This window comes from Triturus cristatus, chromosome 12, assembly GCF_964204655.1.
Source record: "Triturus cristatus chromosome 12, aTriCri1.1, whole genome shotgun sequence".
NCBI classification, from domain to species: domain Eukaryota; kingdom Metazoa; phylum Chordata; class Amphibia; order Caudata; family Salamandridae; genus Triturus; species Triturus cristatus.
Window position 1 is genome coordinate 81,844,390 of NC_140595.1, and position 22,501 is coordinate 81,866,890.

The 22,501-nt window shown below is 47.3% G+C and overlaps 1 protein-coding gene across 3 annotated transcripts in view; it reads right to left on the bottom strand.

Moving 5' to 3' along the window:
- Positions 1-5,338: 5,338 nt before the first annotated feature.
- ZNF687 (zinc finger protein 687) overlaps positions 5,339-22,501 on the bottom strand; it is a 238,211-nt gene continuing 221,048 nt past the window's right edge. For 2 of the 3 annotated variants that reach the window (XM_085639363.1, XM_085639364.1), the window contains exon 9: positions 6,355-7,075. In XM_085639363.1, the coding sequence (XP_085495489.1) occupies positions 6,503-7,075 (573 nt within the window). In that variant the 3' untranslated portion in view covers positions 6,355-6,502. Of the gene's footprint in view, positions 7,076-22,501 lie in introns of all 3 variants that reach the window. The other variant, XM_085639362.1, reaches the window with a different exon arrangement.

The window sequence follows — 22,501 nt, forward strand, 5'->3', positions numbered from 1 at the left end:
CGGCTCTATGTTCTTCCTCTCTGTAGTCTTTGCTTTATTTTCCTTTGATGAAACTCGTGCTCTTCTTCGTTCAAACTCTAGAGCTTCTCGTTGACGATCCAGATCCAACAGCGGAAAAAAGAACCTGAAGATGGCGCCCCAAAGGTGGGACTTTCGCAGGAAGCACACCTGGGCTACGAAAAAAAAAAAAAAAAAAAAAAAAAAAGAAAGACTACGAATCCGGACCCAACCACCAGATCGCGGAATAATGCACAGCATAGTGAATCCAGAAAGATTCACGCTGCAAAATGACATTCATCCCACATGCTGAGAATTGGGAGCCTTAAGGGGGCAACAGTGATCAGCATAGAGATCCTAATCCAACAAGCTTACAGGTTCTGTGCGTTGTAAGTGGATCACCATTGGTCAAGTGTCAGTCTTCCAAAGATCAGCTCTCACAGCCACAGATGGAACAGCTTTCACTTGTGCCAAGGCTGAAAATGTCTTAGACTCACAGGTATGCCTCACATGCCCCCTAATCTCCTTCCAATTAAAAAAACATTCAATCGTTGTTTTGGAGGTATGTTCAATACAGAAGTTAATTACTTCCATTTTAATTCTCCAGAGTCAGTATAATTTGTATTGGCTTGAATGCACAATTTAAATCCTTCCCTATCAGCAGCAGGGATTCCAAGCCTGAAGACCAGGAAGGACTGACGCATGTGGATTTATGAAATATCCAATGCCAGATTCGAAAATGTTACTCATTTCTAAATCCAGTGTTATTTTTTAATAGCAGATCAACAGACTAGAATCATGACAGGAATTCGTTTTTTAAATATCTAATTCTTGATAAGGAGAAGTAAATGTCTCAGCCTTCAAAATCTAGCATCCTTCAAAACCTGCTTATTTTTAATGTAAAACTGAATACAGCGCCCAAATGTTTACATACACCTGGGAAGAAATCAAAATCCTCACATTAGAGTTAAACAAAATTTCTCTTTATTAAGGAATTTTAAAAAAGTTCGTAAACATAAATCTGCAGCATAAATAGTTATAGTTTTTCAGCTTTTGAACCTCATCGTCCAACTTCAAGGCTCATACTTATTTGTGGAAAGCACCAGACAATTCAAAGAGAAATACTCCTTCGTGCTCTACTTCATCAAGAAATGTACAACATAATATGCATTTCTGCCACATACTTAAAAAATAGAGCAAGTTCATATTGGTGGATCAGTTTTATCTGAATAGTCTGGGTGACATTCTATCAATCAGTATGTATCAAAATGATTCACAGCTAGTCCATTGCAGCTGGTTTATACCAATAGTTCCTTCTATCATAAGTCCTGCATACTTTACCGTTGTTTATATTATTTTACCACTAGGAGGGATTTTAATTTTCTAAATTCGTTTGACAGAATTTGGGTCAAGAACATTTCTGACAGAAGATTACACTGAAGGTGATGTCACAAGGAGAAAAAGGCAGCACCGTACTGACGGACCTAAAACCCTTATATATGGGGCAGCAGAAGGGTACGTAAGGCAGCCTGCGTGTGAGGAAATGCATAACCAATTTGATGGAACACAAGTGCTCTGGGTGTAGCAGGGCAAAGGAGTTTGCTGGGAGACAGAGGGAATGGCAGGGAGAAAGCGTGAAGGTGGGTGAGTCGACATAGCTTTTCTTATTTAAAATAATTACCTTCTTCCCCCTGAACAAGCTTCATGGAGGGTTTTTTCTGCAAGGAAGGTTTGAATGTTCGCACCAGTGTGAAGGCAGAAACAAATCTTTACATTTGCCCAATTACACAGCTCATGCTACGAAATGATCAAATGATGGTGAAAGCTCACCCTAGAGAAATACGAAACAAGGCTTAGAATCTCTTCTATTTGAAATCTTCATTTAAATTGTACATTTGAAAGCCCCCAACATATGTGCGCTCCTAGAACATCATAATATGATTGATTATACTTTAAATAAATTGCCATTTTAAATACAGTAATTTACTACATCCTTTCTGAAGGCTGTATTTCACAAATCTATTTCATTTTTAAATAGTTAGCAGTTTTATAACTGCTTTAAAACAAAGGAACTACTTAAAGTTAAACTTTAGTGCCTAGCCCGATATTTATCTATATATATATATATATTTTTTTTTTAAGAGAAGAGAGATTGAGAGGAAAGAAGGAAGCTGCTTTATGGAGCTGGAAACTGGCACTGAACTTTTAATGGAACCAGTACCTCCAATATCTCACCATAAAATGTGTTGGTGACTAATTATCCCCACTGGGATTTATTATCCTGAGATTGCGGGGAAGGAGCATGTGTCGTTTATCGCCTCAATGAAGATTCCAATGAAGAACTACAATTACAACTTTTTTCCCTCCATCACGGCATTTTCTTTAATCGTCAAACAACACAGGCAGAACCACATTGATGGTGAAGCAAAGGGATGGTAAAAAAAAAAAAAAATATTTCATAGGAACATGCAAACCAAAAATGTTCCTCTGAACAGCTGGACTCACTTGGCTATCTGCTCTGGAGCCCAAATAAAAGAAAAAGAGTGTCTTGAGAACATGTGCAATATTTGCAAATATCACCAACAGGGACATTACTTAATAAGGCTGCCTGATGGGGAGCATTTACTTCTTCAGGTCGATCCTTGGGTCTAGCGGCTCAAGATCTAGTTGCCTTTTGTTAGCACAAGCCATAGACAACACAATGTTTTTAGAAAACAATAGTTAAAATGTAGTTATAAATGTGTTTGAAACACTTAACAAGTTTAAGTGATATTTAAATAAAATGGGGTACTCTTAGCCTCCGACATCTGCAAAGAGCTCTCATGATAGGACATAGCTGAAATTGGAATAAACGCTTTTTCACAGTACAAGTCATTAAGGATTTAATGGAGGGCCGTAATACGGGACACCTAGGAAAGGTTCTTCCCGTAAGGTGCAAAGACATTGCGATGTTTCTTAATGGACAAGCAAACCATGGCAGCTATACAAGGTAAGCATTGCCTTCTGTGGCATATTATTGGACTGATATTCCACAGTCTTTCCATTTAAAAGCATAGGAGCGCATGTTGGCGGGATATTTTGCCTAGGTTAAGGTGGCTATATTTTATTACTCCCTAGCCATGCATGAAAAGCTCAATGATTGGAAAACAGGATAAAGAATGGGACTCCAAAAGCCTGGACAGCCGACTTACTTTATAAGCAACTTATTGTGAAGACTCACAGAACTATGGACACAATCCATGAACCAATGCTGCCACAGTCATTCCCGGCCAATCAAAATCATTCTGACTTCCTAATGTTGCAACCTGTTCAATACTGAAGAGGATTTAGTGGAAAAGAGTAGAGACACTCCCATGTTCAGGTGCCAATCTGCAAACCTTATTCCAAACAGCCATTTGTGTTCCATATTAAAGCTGATGAATGTCTTTCTTACAGCCCAAACAATGAGGGGGCTTAGCACGTTTTTAAGTACAGTCCACTACCTTCAGTGTCAGGGATTTCTACAAAGTTGGCTTAAGATGACTATGAACTGTAGAGCAGTGGTCTTGACAGTCTCTAGGCTATTGCATCTCAAAAACTGACTGGCGTTAAATTCACTAAATAGTGAGAGAATCGGAATCTCTGGTTTTCTCAGCTCTGTTTTTTTTCTGCTAGGAAGGGGCACTGGACAAGAAGTAAGACATTTAAACATAGAAAACCAGAGATTTGTCTGGTATAAGCAAATCACAGACCTGTCTTCAGAAGACACGGAGTGGATGTGAAAAAGTAAGATTTGTAGCAACAGATCCAGTCAAGAAGGGTGAAATGTTCAAAGCCCATTTTGGGATGAGATCCTTCACATAGGACCTTGAAACTGAGATCTAGAGCAGCTACTTTGTCAGAGGTATGCGGTCACTGTTCAGCTCCCTAAAGCCGCCCTGCAAGCTCCTGCTCCCTCTTTCTCACATCCACTACCGCCCCTTTAAAAAAAAAATGAAAGCCCTGCAGTGTCCTCTCTTTCAGGTCAATTATATTTCCGAATTGCTATTTTTAAAAGGCAAAACATGAATTTTGGAAAATATAGCTTTCAGATAGGCTACAGTAAATGTCTGTATGCAATGTGCCAGAGGATCCCAGACAACAGGACTATTATATGAAGAAACTACATTGTACGTCAGTTCTCATAAGTAAAATGTATTATCAACTCAATGTACTTATTTTTCAGTCTTAGAAAAATGAAACCCAGTCTGAGTTGTCTTTACTCCCTGATTTGCAGATATAACATACATATCCACAACAATATCTCAAACAACTTTGCTAAATTTACATCTGATATAACAGACAGTTAATCCACTGCAGTGAAACCACGCAACCCTGGACCAGAATCTGGTGATGGGATCTATAAACACGTTTCAAAATCTCACTGTGGCAGAAGGAAAATAAAAACTTCAGGGTGGTGATGAGGGCATACTTTTAATAATTAAAATAAGGCATCAATTTATTGAAGTGGAAGATAAATCATAACAAAATAAGCACTTTCTATCGAGATCGTGCACAAGAAAAAGCTATTTTTGAGAAGGAAGGTAAAATCCTTAGCACGCAGAAGACTGTGTGGGCTCTGGCCCATACATTTCCTTAGTTTGATGAGTGTGGGGAGGAAGGGAGGATCCAGCTGAAGGACTGGCCACCAGCCCTCTTCCAGACAGGGACTAAAAGGTATAGACATGGAAATATGGACAACCTGTAGTAATAAGGTGTAAATATTAGTATGGTAAGTCTGGAGTAAATTTTCTATTCCCCAATAACCTTATGAAAATAATTCTAACTGTCCCATGCCCACCACATAATGATACGAAGATCTGCAATTGCTTCTGTGAATACTGATGTGCCGCCCAGGAGTGCGACAGGGAAAAGAGGGCTATAGCGGTTGATTGGCATGCAGTGAGGGTCCACTGGGGCTTGCATGGATATTGAAACTCTTAGTCTTTGGTATGTGTTTTTTTTCCACATACCAACATTTGGTGTGGGAGGTTTACACCAATGTCTGGATCAGCGAAAGGCTGACAATATTCCAACCACAGACAACTGGTTGATCTCTCTAGGCGGCTATCCGAAGAACATTTTTATCACTAAATTTCCTTTAGCAAACCTTTAAAAGTATATGGGCATGTTTTTGCTCTTATGTGGGAAGTGTGTGACAGTTTAACCACTCATCACACACTCCTCACACAAAATTCTCCCTTGAAAGGACACCATGCTGGACATAAACAGTTAAGAATCAGTCCTAATCTTTGAAAGGGGAATGCAATCTAATTTCACATTTCAGAAGTTTTTTTTCTGTTGAACAGAACTCCATGACACATTTTTAATACAGGTGCCCATAATCTTGCAGCGTATTAAGTCAGTACCTCCAGAGGAACAAGACATCAATGCCAGAGAAAAAGTGGAAACTTTTTAGGTGCATGCTTAGATTGACCTAAATGTAACAACAATTCATCCCTTATGTAACATCAAAAAATTCCAATTACCATTTAAGAAAAGCTTTTTCTGCTGAGCTGCCCTGTAGACTTCACCATACGAGGTATAAAGGAATTCATGTTCAGTTAAATCAATTCAATGACAAATTAGAAATATGTCCAGTTATTTGGATGCTTACTATAAGCATTTAGATAATCTGTAAAATATGCAATTTTTGTCAAATTGGACATCAAGTGAAGTGTTTTGTCTAGGATAAGGAATGTGGAGAAGATGGGAATAAAACTTGGGTCTTCTGATTCCAGTTTAGCTAGACGATATTGTACAAAGGAAAGAGGTCACCAGTACTGCTGGGACATCTGAGGAGCTTTTGGGACATAAGGACCTCTGAAGAAGAGCCCAATTAAACAGGGAATAGGTGGGCAATAATGCTGTGGATTTACCTTTTATTCTCAGTGAGTATAAACCGAAAAAATATACAAAACTGAAGTATACCGAATGGAGGATGAACTGGGTCAAGAAGAAATTCTGAAACTATGGGCAGTATGGCTGCAGTTTCATACAGAACCTTTAACATGCACGAAGTTGAAGCACAAGTTTCCAGAACAGTCCCTGATGAGCTGAAGCCATAACATCTTGTCTTGTACTTCTGAGGGAAGGCTGGATACAGGGCCTAACAAAATTAAAGCCTGGCCTTCCCCCATCTTCACCACATCCAAAAGCAACAGCAGCGCATCAGCAACCAGAAAGTGATACGGGGTTTGGGTCTTAGAAGTAAAAAAGAATTCACAAACACGTGCATCACACTGCGCCTGGATGGCTCATCAAGAGTTTCCTGCACATAGAAAAGTCATGGATCAATCAATGAGGACTTAGAATGTTGGATGGGATGCACAATTTGATACAATTTTCATGATAATCGTTCTTCAAGGACATGAACATTCATAAGTGAACCTGACCTAGGTCTCTAAAAATTCTGTGCTGAAAAATATATATATATATGTATATATATGTACATATTTACAAGGGGACTCTGTAGGGCCAGTTTGCTCTAACTCTCTGTACCAACTGTCTGCCGCTGTTTGATGAATGCCATCCCATGTGTCCTGAAATGAGTCTTCAGGTTGAGCTGGTTATCAAAACTCTTATTGCATACTTTGCAGGTGAGCTTGCCATCGACTGGTGATGAGGGGTCTCCCGTCTGCCCTGTCCGTGGCTCCCGTTCTTCCTTTTTCCCAGAACCCTTCATCTTGTGAGTGATGAAGCGATGGCGGTTCAGAGAACCCTGGGAGGTAAAGCACAGACCACACTCCAAGCACTGGTGCGAGCTCTCGTCCGTCCTGTGCTGAGGGATATGCTCCTGGAAGTCGTCAGAGTCATGGGTGACATAACCACACTTCCGGCATCGGTAGGACGATTTCTTGTCTGGCTTCAGATTCTTGGAAGCACTGTCTGCCTTGGAATTCTTGGAGGCACCATCTGACTTGGGACTCTTCGAAGCACCATCTGACTTGGGACTCTTCGAAGCACTCTCCGTCTTGTGGTTCTTCGAAGGGGGAGTGGTGCTGTCGGGCTCCTCGCTGCATGAATCTTCAGATGAATGCTTCCGTTTCCTCACGGAAATCTGAGGGACAAAGGGATAAGTTTAAATTCCTTTTTTAAGTAACAAGTTGAAGACATTTCGGGATGCAGGCTGTTTAAAGAGGAACATGCAATGAGAACATGGTTCTATTATTAGATCATTTTATGCACAGTATACACTACTTTGCAGCCAAAAGCAGAGCAAGACCAAGCGCAGCCAAGAGCGAAAAGCTTACTGTACAACTCTTTAGGAAATGAAGGAAGAAGGCAGCATGCACACACAACTTTGCTCAGAATGAACCTTGAATACCAAATCACAAGGAAGCCTACATATGTAAAGACTTTTTTTCATCCGATATCCTAATAAAACGTTTATACATTAAAATCATAAAAGAGCTAGCTGTCCAATTTACAAAAAATTATCAATTTCCAACTGGGAGAATGTCAGATTACAAATGTAAGCCTCCTAGTCCGAAAGGAACTGATAAAATATGGGAGTGGGAGACGAATTACGATAAGATGAGAAATTGACACCCTCAATATCAATTCAATTCAAATATCTTTATTCGGGTATTTGAAAATAACCATAAAAGATACACATCTTAAAATTGACATTCCTTTGTTTAAAAATCACGATCAAATATACAGAATAACCCTAAAAATCAACAGTACATTAAAAAACCCCAAAATACGAGGTCATTAAAAAAACAGGACAATCAAAGGCTATAATTCATTATCTATAATCTACTCGTAACATTTGATAATGGCTATGTCTGGCGGAAGCTTTTAAAATCATATAAACAAGGGAGCAATCCTACAAGTTAGTTCTCACCTCTAGTATTTCTTAGTCTAACTGCCAATCGCAGAAAGTGCACAGTGCTAAATAATACAAATGGGTCAGCGGAGAGTTTAAGAAATAAGAGGGCCACTTTAGCCTGTCTGATTTTCGAGCGTTTCAAGATGTTTTTTTAGAAACCGCTTTCTTGGGAGAGCATAAAAAGGACATATAAGAACAAAATGCATGGTGTCTTGCGGAGATCGTTGATCGCAGCCGCAACACCCTTTTTTACTAACATCACTCACGTAACCAGCTGGAACTGATAAAATGTGGTGCAAGAGATTTAATCTGAATCTTGTTATCAGGAATCTATCCTGTCTGTTATGTATATTGGACAGGTAAAATTCCATACCCACACAGGTTTTTAAAAGCTGGTGTTCTTTTACAGTACATTTCCGCCCTTCCCTTACCTCTCTAACACTAGCTGAGTGGCGTGAGAAGTCTGCCTTTATGACACCCTTATCTCTATTAACTATTGTAGAAGGATTATCAAAAAGATTAGCATGGCCCAAACTAGTTAATGTATCCTTTACGTATTTGAGCCAGGGTATTTGCATCCCCTTATCCCTATTCATACAGTCCTCCAAGATTTGTCTGCTAAGGCTTGCCTCAGGGTTTGTCCAGATTTTAATCCAACAAATGACGGGTTTGAGGCATGCCCTTTCGCTAATATAAGAAATCCCCAGCTGTTGGAAACCGGGCAACCGGGTCAGCAGTCACCAGGTTTCCAAGCACAACGGTAGCTTGGCTCGAGCGGTTGGGGGTCAGGCACCGTGTTAAGCGTACGTCACACCCTCACAATAACCATGCGTTCATCCGTTCCAAAAACGACACTACACCGTAAAAATTATGGAAGAAAGTAGTTTGTCTTTATCTTATTTTCTCTTAGTTGCAGGGTTCATAAAATAAATACAGTACCATAAGATTCTCCTTTAAAAGGGCAGGTCAAATAAATAATACCACAGTGGGGTTTCAATAAATAGGATCACGTCATAAATAAGCAAGGAATAAATAGGGGTGCAATAAATACAAATGGCTAATAAATACTGTCAGACAATAAATACAATGCAGGAATAAATACAGTCAGACAATAAATACAGTCAATAAATAAAGCACCTTCAATAACTTAAATAACACAATTAATGACAATTACAGTTCACATCACTTTCCTGAGGTAGTTTGGTTTTACTATGCCCAAGTACAGCTTGTGGTCATTTGGATGACATGGGGGGTGTCCCACCTAGATTGGTCAAGGCTGGGCCTGAACTGAGGTAGAATAAGGGTAACCTAAGGATCTGGCTCTCCCAAAATACACAACCCCTCGCAGAGGTCACTGCACCAGTCTCAGTTCACCCCTGGCACTCCCAGGCTGGTTCTAACACCCCTCTAGCCCCTAGAATGGTCTTTTAGGGCTCCACAGGGCCTCAGATGCCCTTTCTACCACTTACTGCCCTTTTCACGATGATCGGCTCCGCTCGGCGCCGTGTCGATGTCATGAGGCGGCTCCGGCTCGATGTCGCTGGGCGGCTCCGGTTCGGTGTCGCTGGGCGGCTTCGGATCGATGTCGCTGGGCTGTTCCGGATCGATGTCGCTGGGCGGCCTCGGCTCGATGTCGCTGGGCTGCTCCGGCTCGATGTCGCTGGGCGGCCTCGGCTCAATGTCGCTGGGCTGCTCCGGCTCGATGTCGCCTTCCGGCGTCGCAGGGTCACGGTCTCCCCGCTTCCGGGTGTCTCCGGAGTGCGACCTCCACTCCCGACCTCCGGCGCGCTTCACCTCAGATTCCGGCGTCTCCGGAGTGCGATCTCCACTCCCGACCTCCGGCGCGCTTCACCTCGATCTCCGGCGACTCCGGAGTGCGATCTCCACTCCCGACCTCCGGCGCGCTTCACCTCGATCTCAGGTGACTCCTTACTCGACCTCCGGTGCCTCTCCACGACCTCCGTCGGCGCCCTCTCTCGACCTCTGACGGCTCCGGGTACGACGTCTGCTTTCTGTCAGCGTCGCTTCTCCACCTCAGGCCTCAGGTCTCCAGGCTTCTCGACGTCAGGACGACACCGCTAAACAGGTCAGGAGCTTGCTGGTCTCCTTCTTTAAGGCCTCTTCACAATATTTAGGTCCTTAAGATGGTTTTTCTGGTCTTGGTCTCACACAGGGCTCTAGGCTGGGCTTGGTCAGTAGGGACTAGCATCAAGGGTGGGTTTCTGGACCCCACTCCAGGCACTGGTTTCCACCCCTGCTGCCTTACTCCGACCTCCTTCTGAACTGGTCCTCTCTCCTCTCTAGTCAGATGCCAACTGCCACTCTGAGATGGCCTCCCAACATTCTAAACTGACTCCCTCTGTCACAGGGTTCTAGAATGTTGCAGAAGGTTCTAGAAATCTCCAGGGGGTTCTGATGATGTCACAGGTGGCCTCCATTTTGTGTCTCAGGCCCTCAGACAGAAGTTCCAGGGGTAGGGAAAATGGCTCCCTGACCCTGCATCAACACTAAAAAGTCTGGTGGTTCCCAAAAAGGAAAAATTCTAACAGGGTTTGAGGCAAAAGTGGGACAAAATAAATAATGATGAGGAGGGACCACCCAAAGGGCTGACAGGTCTAACACGCGTCCCCCCCCCCAGCTGAAAGTGGGGAGAGCTACCCAACCCCTTAGGAGTTCTCATCACTAAGGCGGAAATACCTTGAGAGACCATCTGCATTGGCGTGGTCTACTCCAGGCCGATGTTCCACCTGAAAGTCCATTCCCTGTAGGGAGATAGACCACCTTAGCAACTTGGGATTCTCCCCCTTCATCTGCATCAGCCAACGAAGGGGTCTGTGGTCGGTCTGAACTAGGAAGTGCGAGCCAAACAGGTATGGCCGCAACTTCTTCAGAGCCCATACCACTGCAAAGGCTTCACACTCTATTGCACTCCACTTCTGTTCTCTGGGAAGTAGTCTCCGGGATAGGAAGACCACGGGTTGATCCAGACCCTCTTCATTGAGTTGCGATAACACTGCCCCAATGCCATGTTCCGATGCATCCGTCTGGACAATGAACTCCTTGGAAAAGTCTGGGGCCCTTAAGACCGGGGCCTCGCACATGGCTTGCTTCAGTTTCACAAAGGCCTGCTGGCAAGCCTCCGTCCAGACTACCCGTCGAGGTTGTTTCTTGGACGTAAGCTCCGTGAGGGGGGCCACAATGGTCCCATACCCCTTCACGAAGCGGCGGTAGTATCCCGTGAGGCCCAGAAAAGCTCGGACCTCAGTCTGAGTCTTGGGGGGTTCCCAGGCCATGATTGCCTCGATTTTCGCCTGGAGGGGCTGCACCGCTCCCCTACCCACCAAGTTTCCAAGGTACACTACCGACCCCTGCCCGATCTGGCATTTACTGGCCTTGATCGTTAAACCAGCTTGCTTCAGGGCCTGGAGAACAGTTTGCAGGTGACGCAAGTGATCCTCCCAGCTGTTACTGAAAACGGCAATGTCGTCCAGATAAGCAGCAGAGAAACTCTCCATTCCGGTGAGGATCTGGTTCACCAGACGCTGAAACGTGGCAGGTGCGTTCTTGAGCCCAAAGGGCATCACGCAGAACTGGTAGTGGCCCTTGGGCGTGGAGAAGGCTGACCTTTCCTTCGCTCCATCAGTCAGAGAGATCTGCCAGTACCCGGATGTAAGGTCAAAGGTACTCAAATATTGGGCAGCTCCCAGCCGGTCAATCAGTTCATCCGCCCTCGGGATCGGATGAGCATCAGTTTTGGTTACTGAGTTCAGTCCCCGGTAGTCCACACAGAACCTCAGTTCCGGTTGGGCACCCGGTGGTGCAGCTTTTGGTACTAGTACCACCGGACTGGACCAGGGGCTGCTAGAAGGTTCAATCTCTCCTAGCTCCAGCATCTTAGTGACTTCACTGTGAATGCTGGCCTTCACCTTGTCTGTCATCTGGTAGATCTTTGACTTCACAGGTGGGCTGTCTCCTGTGTCCACGTCATGGACGCACAGGTGAGTCCTACCCGGAACAAGGGAGAACAACGAAGAGTACTGCCCCAGGACCTGGCGGCAGTCCTCCTGCTGTTCAGGAGTTAGGGACGGGGAGAGAATCACTCCCTCCACCAACCCATCCTTTTCTTGAGACGCAAATAAGTCGGGGAGAGGCTCGCTTTCCACGTCCTCTGCTCCGTCAGTCACCATTAACAATAGGACTTCGGGCCTCTCATGGTGGGGTTTGAGGCGGTTGGCATGCAGCACCCGTAGGGGCTGACGAGGGGTCTTCAGGTCCACCAAGTAGGTAGCCTTACCCTTCTTCTCCAACACCTCAAAGGGTACTGACCAGCGATCCTGGAGGGCGCTAAGCTCTCCTGGTTCGATCACCCACACCTTCTGCCCAGGCTCCAACTCCACCGGGTGAGCATTGTGGTCATACCACGCCTTCATCACTGCTTGGCTGGCTTCCAAGTTGTCAGAAGCTTGCTTCCACAACTTAGCCATTTGGCTCCGGAAGGCCAGCATGTAGCTCACCACGTCCTGGGGAAGCTTTCTGGGAGTTCTTTCCCATCCGTCTCTCACCAGGCTGAGAGGTCCACGCACAGGGTGCCCATACAAAAGCTCGAAGGGGCTGAAGCCCACTCCCTTCTGTGGCACTTCCCTGTAGGAAAACAATAGACAGGGTAGGAGGACGTCCCATTTCCTCCGCAGGCTTTCAGGCAGACTTCTGATCATGCCTTTCAAGGTCTTATTGAACCTCTCCATCAGACCATTGGTCTGGGGGTGGTAAGGAGTGGTGAACCGGTAGGTCACTCCACACTCCTTCCACATGGCCCGCATGTATGCTGACATGAAGTTGGTCCCCCTGTCGGACACAACTTCCTTGGGAAAACCCACTCGGGTAAAGATTCCCATCAGGGCCCTAGCCACAACAGGTGCAGTAATGGTCCTCAGAGGTATGGCCTCTGGGTACCGCTTGGCATGATCCACCAGAACCAGGATAAACCTGTGACCAGCTGTAGTAGGCGGATCTAATGGACCCACAATGTCGATGCCCACCCTTTCAAAGGGGGTGCTAACGACAGGAAGTGGTTCCAGGGGAGCTTTCAGCTTCACCCCTGTTTTCCCACTGGCTTGACAAGACACACACGTCCGGCAGTAGGTGTCGGACGACACTTTCATCTGAGGCCAATAAAAGTGTGGGACAAGCCGGGCAAAGGTCTTGTCTTGCCCCAGGTGTCCTGCCAAGGGGATTTCATGAGCCAATTCCAGAAGGAAGGCTCGATAACGTTGAGGGACAACCAAGGCCCGTGACGATCCGTGCATGGGTGCCTTGGGTTCACTGTAGAGGAGGCCATCCTCCCAGTAAATGTGGTAGTTCCCCTCAACGTTACCTGCTGCCTGGGCTTCGGCCTGTCGCCTCAGTCCCTCAAGGGTAGGACACTCCCTCTGGCCCTTGCAGAATTCCTCCCTGGTCGGCCCTCCCTCCACGTGCCACTCGGCCGGGATGGGTAGGTTCTCCAGGTTGGTAACATCCCCCTCCGCGGACTCCTGGTCCACCACCTCCGGTGGCCTATCCGTCACACGGGGCGCGGATGCCGAGGCAGGCTCCTCCTGCCCTCGGTTCTTCCCTTGGTTGGCAGTCGGCGGTGCCTTTGTTACAGGCTCCCGCCTAAAAGAACTCCCCCTCCGGGTAGTCGCAGACCTGGTGCTGACACAGGCCCAGTCAGGTGTACCCAGCATCTCAGCATGAGTCCGGTATTCCACCTCCTTCCAAGCATTATGCTCCATGTCATTCCCCAGCAGACAATCGACTGGCACGGCAGGGCTTACGGCAACTCGAAGTGACCCTGCAACCCCTTCCCATTCAAATGGAACCTTGGCCACCGGATAGTGGCCCATTCTGCCGTCAGCCATCGCGGCAGGGTGGAGTACATGGGGTCACCTGCTCTGGAGACACCAGTTGGCTACGTACCATAGTCATACTGGCTCCTGTGTCTCTCAGAGCCTCCCCTCTTTGGCCGTTGATGGTGACCCACTGCCCATACTTTGTGGTATTTGCGGGCACCTGGATCTTAGGAACCATCTCCCGTTCTCCCAGGGACACTAAAGTGACACCCGCCCACTCCCTTCCCTTACCTAAGGGCATCTCCTCCCCGAGCACTACACTAGCTACTCCGGGGGCCTTTCCTCCGATGGGAGGGGGTGGTCTTTTCGGGCACTTCACATCTCCCTTATAGTGTCCGACACCACCGCACTCGTAGCAATGGACAACCCTTGGCTGCTGACTCTGGCCAGGATTAGGGTTTCTGGGTGGGTTAGCCCTAGGGGTGAATCCTGTTCCCTTCCCTTGGGAACTATTTTGGGGGCCTTTAGAGAACTCCATTTTCTTTTCCCCTCCCTCTTTCTTCTGGGGGGCGCCCTGTCCGGTCTTTTGAGAGTCCCCTCCAGTCCCCCTTGTGGACACCCGGGTACTAGCCCAAATGTCCGCCTCCTCAGCAAGCTTCCGGGGATTGGTCAGCTTGCTATCCACCAGGTGTTGACGCAGTTCAGGGAAACATTTTTCGAGCAGGTGTTCCTTCAACATCAAATCAAACAACCCCTCATAGTCCCTCACCTCACTGCCTTGTATCCAACCCTCTAATGCCTTCTTTGCATAGTCCAGGAAATCCACCCAATTCTGTGTGCCCAGTTTGTGGCTACCCCGGAACTTCTGTCTATACTTCTCGGGTGTTAGTCCAAACTTCCTCACGAGCGCCACTTTCATGGTGGGGTAGTGGGTCTGCTCATCCTGCTCCAGGGCCAATAATGTATCCCTACCAGCTGGAGGCATGTATCTATACAATCCCCCTCCCCAATATTTCTCTGGAACCCCATGGACTCTTAAAACGAGACCTCATAGGCTGCTAGCCACCTGGCGATATCATCACCCACACTATAGCTAGCTACTATGTCTTTTGGCAAATAGGGTTTGGATTCCCTGGTGATTTCTCTTTCTTCGCTGCCACCACTAGGAACAGGGTGTGCCCTGACCCGTAGGATCTGAAGATCTATCTCCCTGAGCCTCAACTCGTGAGCCATCCTCCGTTCCTCTTTTTCTTTCTCCAGCTTCGCCAAATCCCATGTGAGCTGTCTTTTCTCCCTCCGGTCAATGAATTCTGCTTCTAATAAGCCGTTGCTAGAGACACTGCTGCCCTTCCTTGAAAGTGTTCTGGGCCCCACTACTAGGTTCCCCACCTCAGGTTGGTACAAACCAGCCTCCTCGCTGTCAGGCTCTCCATCCCTGTCCTCCTTCTCAACCTTACTTTCTCGTCGTGCCTCCCACCAAGCCCTTAAGCTGGTCTGGAGCTCACCCTTCTTTGCACCTTGGGGACAAAACACCCCCTCTCGCTCACAAAACTCTCTGAGTTGGGCCACAGTGTAAGTTTCCACATCTTCCAATACAAACTCCATTTTGCCCACTCAGGATAGAAGACAGTTGCTTACAGAAGCTATGCAGGGGGGTACCTTTTGTAATACCTCCTCCCACCACCAGAAGTAAATTTGGAAAAAACAAAACTCAAAATTAGGAAGTCCGCTTGGAGAAAACTCCCGGTGTAGGCCTATGGACTACCCACAGTTATTGTCGAGTGGATGCAAGCACAGCTCGATCCCACCACTGAACACCAATTTTATGTTGGAAACCGGGTAACCGGGTCAGCAGTCACCAGGTTTCCAAGCACAACGGTAGCTTGGCTCGAGCGGTTGGGGGTCAGGCACCGTGTTAAGCGTACGTCACACCCTCACAATAACCATGCGTTCATCCGTTCCAAAAACGACACTACACCGTAAAAATTATGGAAGAAAGTAGTTTGTCTTTATCTTATTTTCTCTTAGTTGCAGGGTTCATAAAATAAATACAGTACCATAAGATTCTCCTTTAAAAGGGCAGGTCAAATAAATAATACCACAGTGGGGTTTCAATAAATAGGATCAGGTCATAAATAAGCAAGGAATAAATAGGGGTGCAATAAATACAAATGGCTAATAAATACTGTCAGACAATAAATACAATGCAGGAATAAATACAGTCAGACAATAAATACAGTCAATAAATAAAGCACCTTCAATAACTTAAATAACACAATTAATGACAATTACAGTTCACATCACTTTCCTGAGGTAGTTTGGTTTTACTATGCCCAAGTACAGCTTGTGGTCATTTGGATGACATGGGGGGTGTCCCACCTAGATTGGTCAAGGCTGGGCCTGAACTGAGGTAGAATAAGGGTAACCTAAGGATCTGGCTCTCCCAAAATACACAACCCCTCGCAGAGGTCACTGCACCAGTCTCAGTTCACCCCTGGCACTCCCAGGCTGGTTCTAACACCCCTCTAGCCCCTAGAATGGTCTTTTAGGGCTCCACAGGGCCTCAGATGCCCTTTCTACCACTTACTGCCCTTTTCACGATGATCGGCTCCGCTCGGCGCCGTGTCGATGTCGTGAGGCGGCTCCGGCTCGATGTCGCTGGGCGGCTCCGGTTCGGTGTCGCTGGGCGGCTTCGGATCGATGTCGCTGGGCTGTTCCGGATTGATGTCGCTGGGCGGCCTCGGCTTGATGTCGCTGGGCTGCTCCGGCTCGATGTCGCTGGGCTGCTCCGGCTCGATGTCGCTGGGCGGCCTCGGCTCGATGTCGCTGGGCTGCTCCGGCTCGATGTCGCTGGGCTGCTCCGGCTCGATGTCGCTGGGCGGCCTCGGCTCGATGTCGCTGGGCTGCTCCGGCTCGATGTCGCCTTCCGGCGTCGCAGGGTCACGGTCTCCCCGCTTCCGGGTGTCTCCGGAGTGCGACCTCCACTCCCGACCTCCGGCGCGCTTCACCTCAGATTCCGGCGTCTCCGGAGTGCGATCTCCACTCCCGACCTCCGGCGCGCTTCACCTCGATCTCCGGCGACTCCGGAGTGCGATCTCCACTCCTGACCTCCGGCACGCTTCACCTCGATCTCAGGTGACTCCTTACTCGACCTCCGGTGCCTCTCCACGACCTCCGTCGGCGCCCTCTCTCGACCTCTGACGGCTCCGGGTACGACGTCTGCTTTCTGTCAGCGTCGCTTCTCCACCTCAGGTCTCCAGGCTTCTCGACGTCAGGACGACACCGCTAAACAGGTCAGGAGCTTGCTGGTCTTCTTCTTTAAGGCCTCTTCACAATATTTAGGTCCTTAAGATGGTTTTTCTGGTCTTGGTCCCACACAGGGCTCTAGGCTGGGCTTGGTCAGTAAGTACTAGCATCAAGGGTGGGTTTCTGGACCCCACTCCAGGCACTGGTTTCCACCCCTGCTGCCTTACTCCGACCTCCTTCTGAACTGGTCCTCTCTCCTCTCTAGTCAGATGCCAACTGCCACTCTGAGATGGCCTCCCAACATTCTAAACTGACTCCCTCTGTCACAGGGTTCTAGAATGTTGCAGAAGGTTCTAGAAATCTCCAGTGGGTTCTGATGATGTCACAGGTGGCCTCCATTTTGTGTCTCAGGCCCTCAGACAGAAGTTCCAGGGGTAGGGAAAATGGCTCCCTGACCCTGCATCAACACTAAAAAGTCTGGTGGTTCCCAAAAAGGAAAAATTCTAACAGGGTTTGAGGCAAAAGTGGGACAAAATAAATAATGATGAGGAGGGACCACCCAAAGGGCTGACAGGTCTAACACCAGCTCTTCGTGGACTATAAAAGAGGGAATGCTTTGAGGGACTTGCAAAAGTCTCCTTAGGAACTTATCTTCCTCCAGCTGAATTTTTCTATCATTTATAAAGCCCCACACCTCACTTCCGTACAGGGTTTTAGCACAACAGATGAGATTGTATAAGTGTACTATTTTGTTGGGTGACCAACGACCCAATCTGCGTGCATAGTTCATGATTGACCCCTCCACACCAAGTTGTTGGGTACATTTATGACTTACAAGGGGTTTAAAGTTGAAGTCTTTGTCAAAAACCATACCCAAGTAGTTAAATTGTTTTACCTTCTCCAATTTGTGAGTGCCTATGGTAAAAACACAATTCTTGTGTGGGGTTTTACCCACTTCCATGATAAAGGATTTTGTGAGGTTAGGGACCAGATCAAGGTCTGCCATGAAGCTAACAAATCCCCCAATGAGGGCCTGCAAGCTCCTTCCAGTGCGCGCCAGGAGGACCGCGTCATCTGCGTATAGGAGGACCGGTATTCCTCTTCTCCCAATGTAGGGACAGTCTGCCTCCAGGGCTCCGAGCGCCTTATCTAATCCATTAATATAAAGCGTAAACAGGAAGGGCGCCAGGATACATCCTTGCCTCACCCCACCCTTACACTGAAAATCCTCGGACGTCACCCTCATTTGTATATCTGACCCGTGCCGTGGTGTTTTGGTGGAGCATACGCAGAGCGTGGATCAGACCTGAATCCACGCCCATGGCACTCAGGATTTCCCACAGCCTTCTTCTGTTTACATAGTCGAAGGACGCAGAGAGATCCATGAATGCCAGATACATTGTTCCCTCCCTGGCCACAGTATACTTTGCCACCAGATGGTAAAGATTGAGGCATTGATCAGTTGTGGAGCGCCACTTTCGAAAGCCATACTGGACGTCAGTGTCAATATCAAAAAGCATCATCATCCTAAACAAAAAAAAACAACAACAAAAAAAATCAGGTCTCGGAGCTCCCCAGATCTACAGATGCCAGTTACAGTTTTCCCAAAACTCTCAAGTTGATCTCTGTTAAGTAAAATGGAATCTATTGCGCTCCTGGGTCACAATAAGCTAAGCTGGGAATCAAAGCAGCATTTCAAGTTTGGTAGTAATCATTTCACTTTTGTTGACAAGCAGTTCCTCTCAGTTGCTCAGCTTAGATTCAACAACACAAGAACCTTGAATCAGTGGAATTTCAAGCCTTTACTCCCGGCTGCAATTTTAGTTCCGTTTCTCTACCAGAAGGGTTCAGTCAATCACACGATTTTATATACCATGGCTACTAACCTGTGACGGTCTCAGGCGCTGCTTGTCTGTCTGGGCGTGGAGGTTGTCGAAGAGCCAGGTTTTGAGGTCCTTCCTGAATTGGGTTATCTACAGGGATTGCCTGAGGTGGACGGGCAGGGTGTTCCAGGTCTTGGCAGCGATGTAGGAGAAGGATCTTCCTACGGTTCTCGTCTTGTGGATCCGTGGGACGGAGGCCAGGCCAAGTTGGGCGGAGCGATGTTGTCTGGCATGTATGTGGAATGTGAGGTGGTGGTTCAGATATGCTGGTCCTGCGTCGTGGAGAGCTTTGTAGGCATGTGTGAGGAGCTTGAATGTGATTCTTTTGTTGATTGGGAGCCAGTGGAGTTGTTGTGTTATGTCGCTGCGGCGTGGATGCGGAAAACCAGTCTGGCTTCGGCGTTTTTGACTTTCTGTAGTTTCCGGAGCTGTTTCTAGGGTGACGCCGGCGTAGAGTGCATTGCCGTAGTTAAGTCTGTTGGTGATGAGTGCATGGGTGACAGTCTTTCTAGATTCTGTGGGGATCCATCTGAATGGAGCGTGTGGAAGCAGGATGAAGATTTTGGTGGTTCTATGTGAGCGTGGTGTCTAGTATGATGCAGAGGATTCTCCACTTTAATTAAAACAAATTTATCCTAGCTCCAGGTATCCTTACCTGCAAAACTGTGAATGGAATTTTGCCCACTTTAAGCACCACCAAAGGACTACATGGATCATCCACCAAGACTTCTCCCTCAGAAAAATAAAACATTACATTTGTGGCAAGTGTAGCTGTAGATAAACATGCTGTGCATCCTTCTGCCATCTAGTGTTGGGCTCAAACGTGTGCAACCTGTTTTTCAACTCACGAGGCATGGTTATCAGCTCCATCATTAGATTGTTTTTTCTCCGCTGTCAGATTAAGCCGGGTAGCCACCAAGTTCGAGGTCCAGGTTGAGGCCAAGCGGTGAGTCTTAGAGCACTTTAGGATTCTCCTTTCCCATTGCTGAAAACAATTGGATCTTGCAGTACCTTTCGATGTCTTTGTGACCTTTAGCCTCAGCAACTGGGTTCTACTTGATGTGCCTTTCGGGCCCTTGCTCCTCTCGAGCCTACACCATCGTGGTTTCCCTGAAAACAGTGTCAACGTGATGGAAAGGACTCCATTCCAAAACCATCCACATTGTTGTACAAAGTATCCCTGGTCAGACCTTCATCAGGTTTGTAACCCCTGTCTATCCACTGAGCATGACATGGCCTGCTCCGCGTTCCTTACCTACTGCAGTAAAAAGACGTTGCGGTACTGGCACAAACGATGCCTCCCTCGACGACCCTTGGCGCAACAGCAGGTAGATCACACCCCATACCGCTTTAGGACAGGTACATCGAGCACACAGGGCTGGGGCTAATAGGCAAACAGTCCCTTTGTTTCAGCCCATGCCATGCACCCTTTCGGCGCCTGAGGCTTTAGAATACCTTATCTGCTAGAGGCTATCTAGACAGATTCCTTACCACAGAATTATTCCCAGGCATCAGAGTCGATCCAGAAAATATTTGTGAGCAGTACCCCTGTGTGCTGGTAGGTAGCGCCGATTGGCTCCGCGTGGCGTCGTCCGTGCTGGATGTGACTTGTGCGGTGCCTACGTAGGTGCCACCCAGGTGCACTGACGTTAGATACTTTTCGTGACTTTCCATGCCAGGAGAGCAGAGCCATGAAAAACAATGACGACTGGTGTGGAAAACTAGGGCCCTGAAATGGGAAAGAAAGCCCTGACCATAGAAATGTATGTGCCCGCGGGGAGAATGGTTGGGCTGGTAAGGACTATGGGAATAGATAAGAGTCCACATCAGATAAGGCGTTCCAGAAGATAACTTGTTCAACTGATAAAGACTTCTAGCCATAGGTTCCTTACCTTACAATAGATACCCAAGCAATACCTCTCCCGAGGTGAGTCTGCAAACAATTTCACACCAAAAAGACCAGCAAGACCGAACGGGCAAAGTGCCCATCCTGACATACCCTGACTGTACAGGCACTAGTGTTTTTCGTGAATGTGTGCAAAGTAGCCCACGTTGCCACCTGACAGATGTCCTTTTTGGGTCCAGACGGTAAAGTTGCTCCTCTTCATTACAGGGATGTGGCAGAGCATAAAAAATAGTCAGAGTGATGGATTGGCCTACATGAAAGGGAGAGACAACTTTCAGTAGAAGGAAAGCCCTAGTTTGCAGGACTAGCTTGTATGGGTTGATGTTTAGGTGTGGAGGCTTGGATGACAAAGGCTGAAGCTCACTGACCCACCAGGCAGATGTTATTGCCACCAGGAAGGCAGTCTTGGTAAGGGAGCCTGCAAGGGCTTAAAGGGAGACCACACCTGGAATGTCAGGACGAGATTAAGATCCCACTGAGGCATTGTAAAAGAAGAAGTTGGAAACATGTTGAAAACCTTTCAAGAACCTATATACAGTAGGGAATATGGAAAGGGATGGCTAGTCAGGTAGCTGCAAAAAAAATCGAAATAGCAGAAGATAACCATTTAAAGTGCCTAGAGCAGAGCCCTGCTGGGTAAGGGAGAGAATAAAGAGAAGAACCTAAGAAAGGGAGTCAACGTACTTTGCTGCACACCATGCCACAAACTTGCCCTAAAGGCAAACATACACTGTCTTGGTGGAGGGACACCTGGCTGCCAGGATAACATCGCAAACTTTAGGCGGAAGGTCAAAAGCTGAGAACCGTTGCCGCTCAATCTCCACGCAAGAAGGCAGAGGATTGACGGGTTCGGGTGGAGAATCCTCCCCTCCTGCTACGAAAGAAGATACTACCGAAGGAGCAGCCTGATCGGAGGACCAATGGAAATGCTTAAGAGCTGGGTATACCAAACTCTCCAAGCTTAGCCTGAAGCCACAAGGATGACTTGGGTCAGTCGGTCCTGATCTCCACTCAAGATGAAAAGCGTCTCTGAGCGAGAGCTGCCTTGAAAACTCCAGTGAACGAACTGCTGACATTGCACGTTCTCGTCAGGGGAGGATAGATCTAACTAAGGTTCTACCCACTGCTAAAAGATACCTTGCCCCACCTCCGGACGGAAATGATATTTGTGATCCGCTTGGCATCTTCCGCTGAGTTTGTTTGCCCTAGTTTTCAGAGAGCCCACCAGGTGTTGAACCATCTGGGAAATACCCAGACTCAGGGCCTCTTGACAAAGGGTCCACGACCCCACCCTCCTTGTTGCAGTACCGTATGGTGGTGAACACCTGCACTAGCCTTCCCTTGATGGAAGGTACAAAGGCTTTTAATGCCAGCCGGATTGCTCAGAGCTCCAGAAGGTTGATGTGGAGTCTGGATTCTGCCAGAGACCTCTGATCGCCCCATCCCAGGAGTGATGCATTTGTCACTACTGTCAGATTTGGCTGGGGAAGGAAGAGGTGTTTGCTGATGACCCAATTGCAGTTCGTTAACCACCACTGCAGATCTTGCGCAGTTCCCTCCTAGATCTGAACTGTATTCGGAAGTGATTTCCCTGATGCTGCGCCCACAGGAACTTCAGGTCCCACTGTAGAGCCCGCATATGCCAGTGAGCATGTGGTACAAGCAGGAGGAGATGAGGCCCAGCAGCCTCAGTCAGTCTCACCAAAATCCGGTTAGAAGCTGAAACATCTGTATCATAGCTTGAATGTCCTTGACTCGCCGTTCGAGAGGATAAGTTCGAAACTGCCCT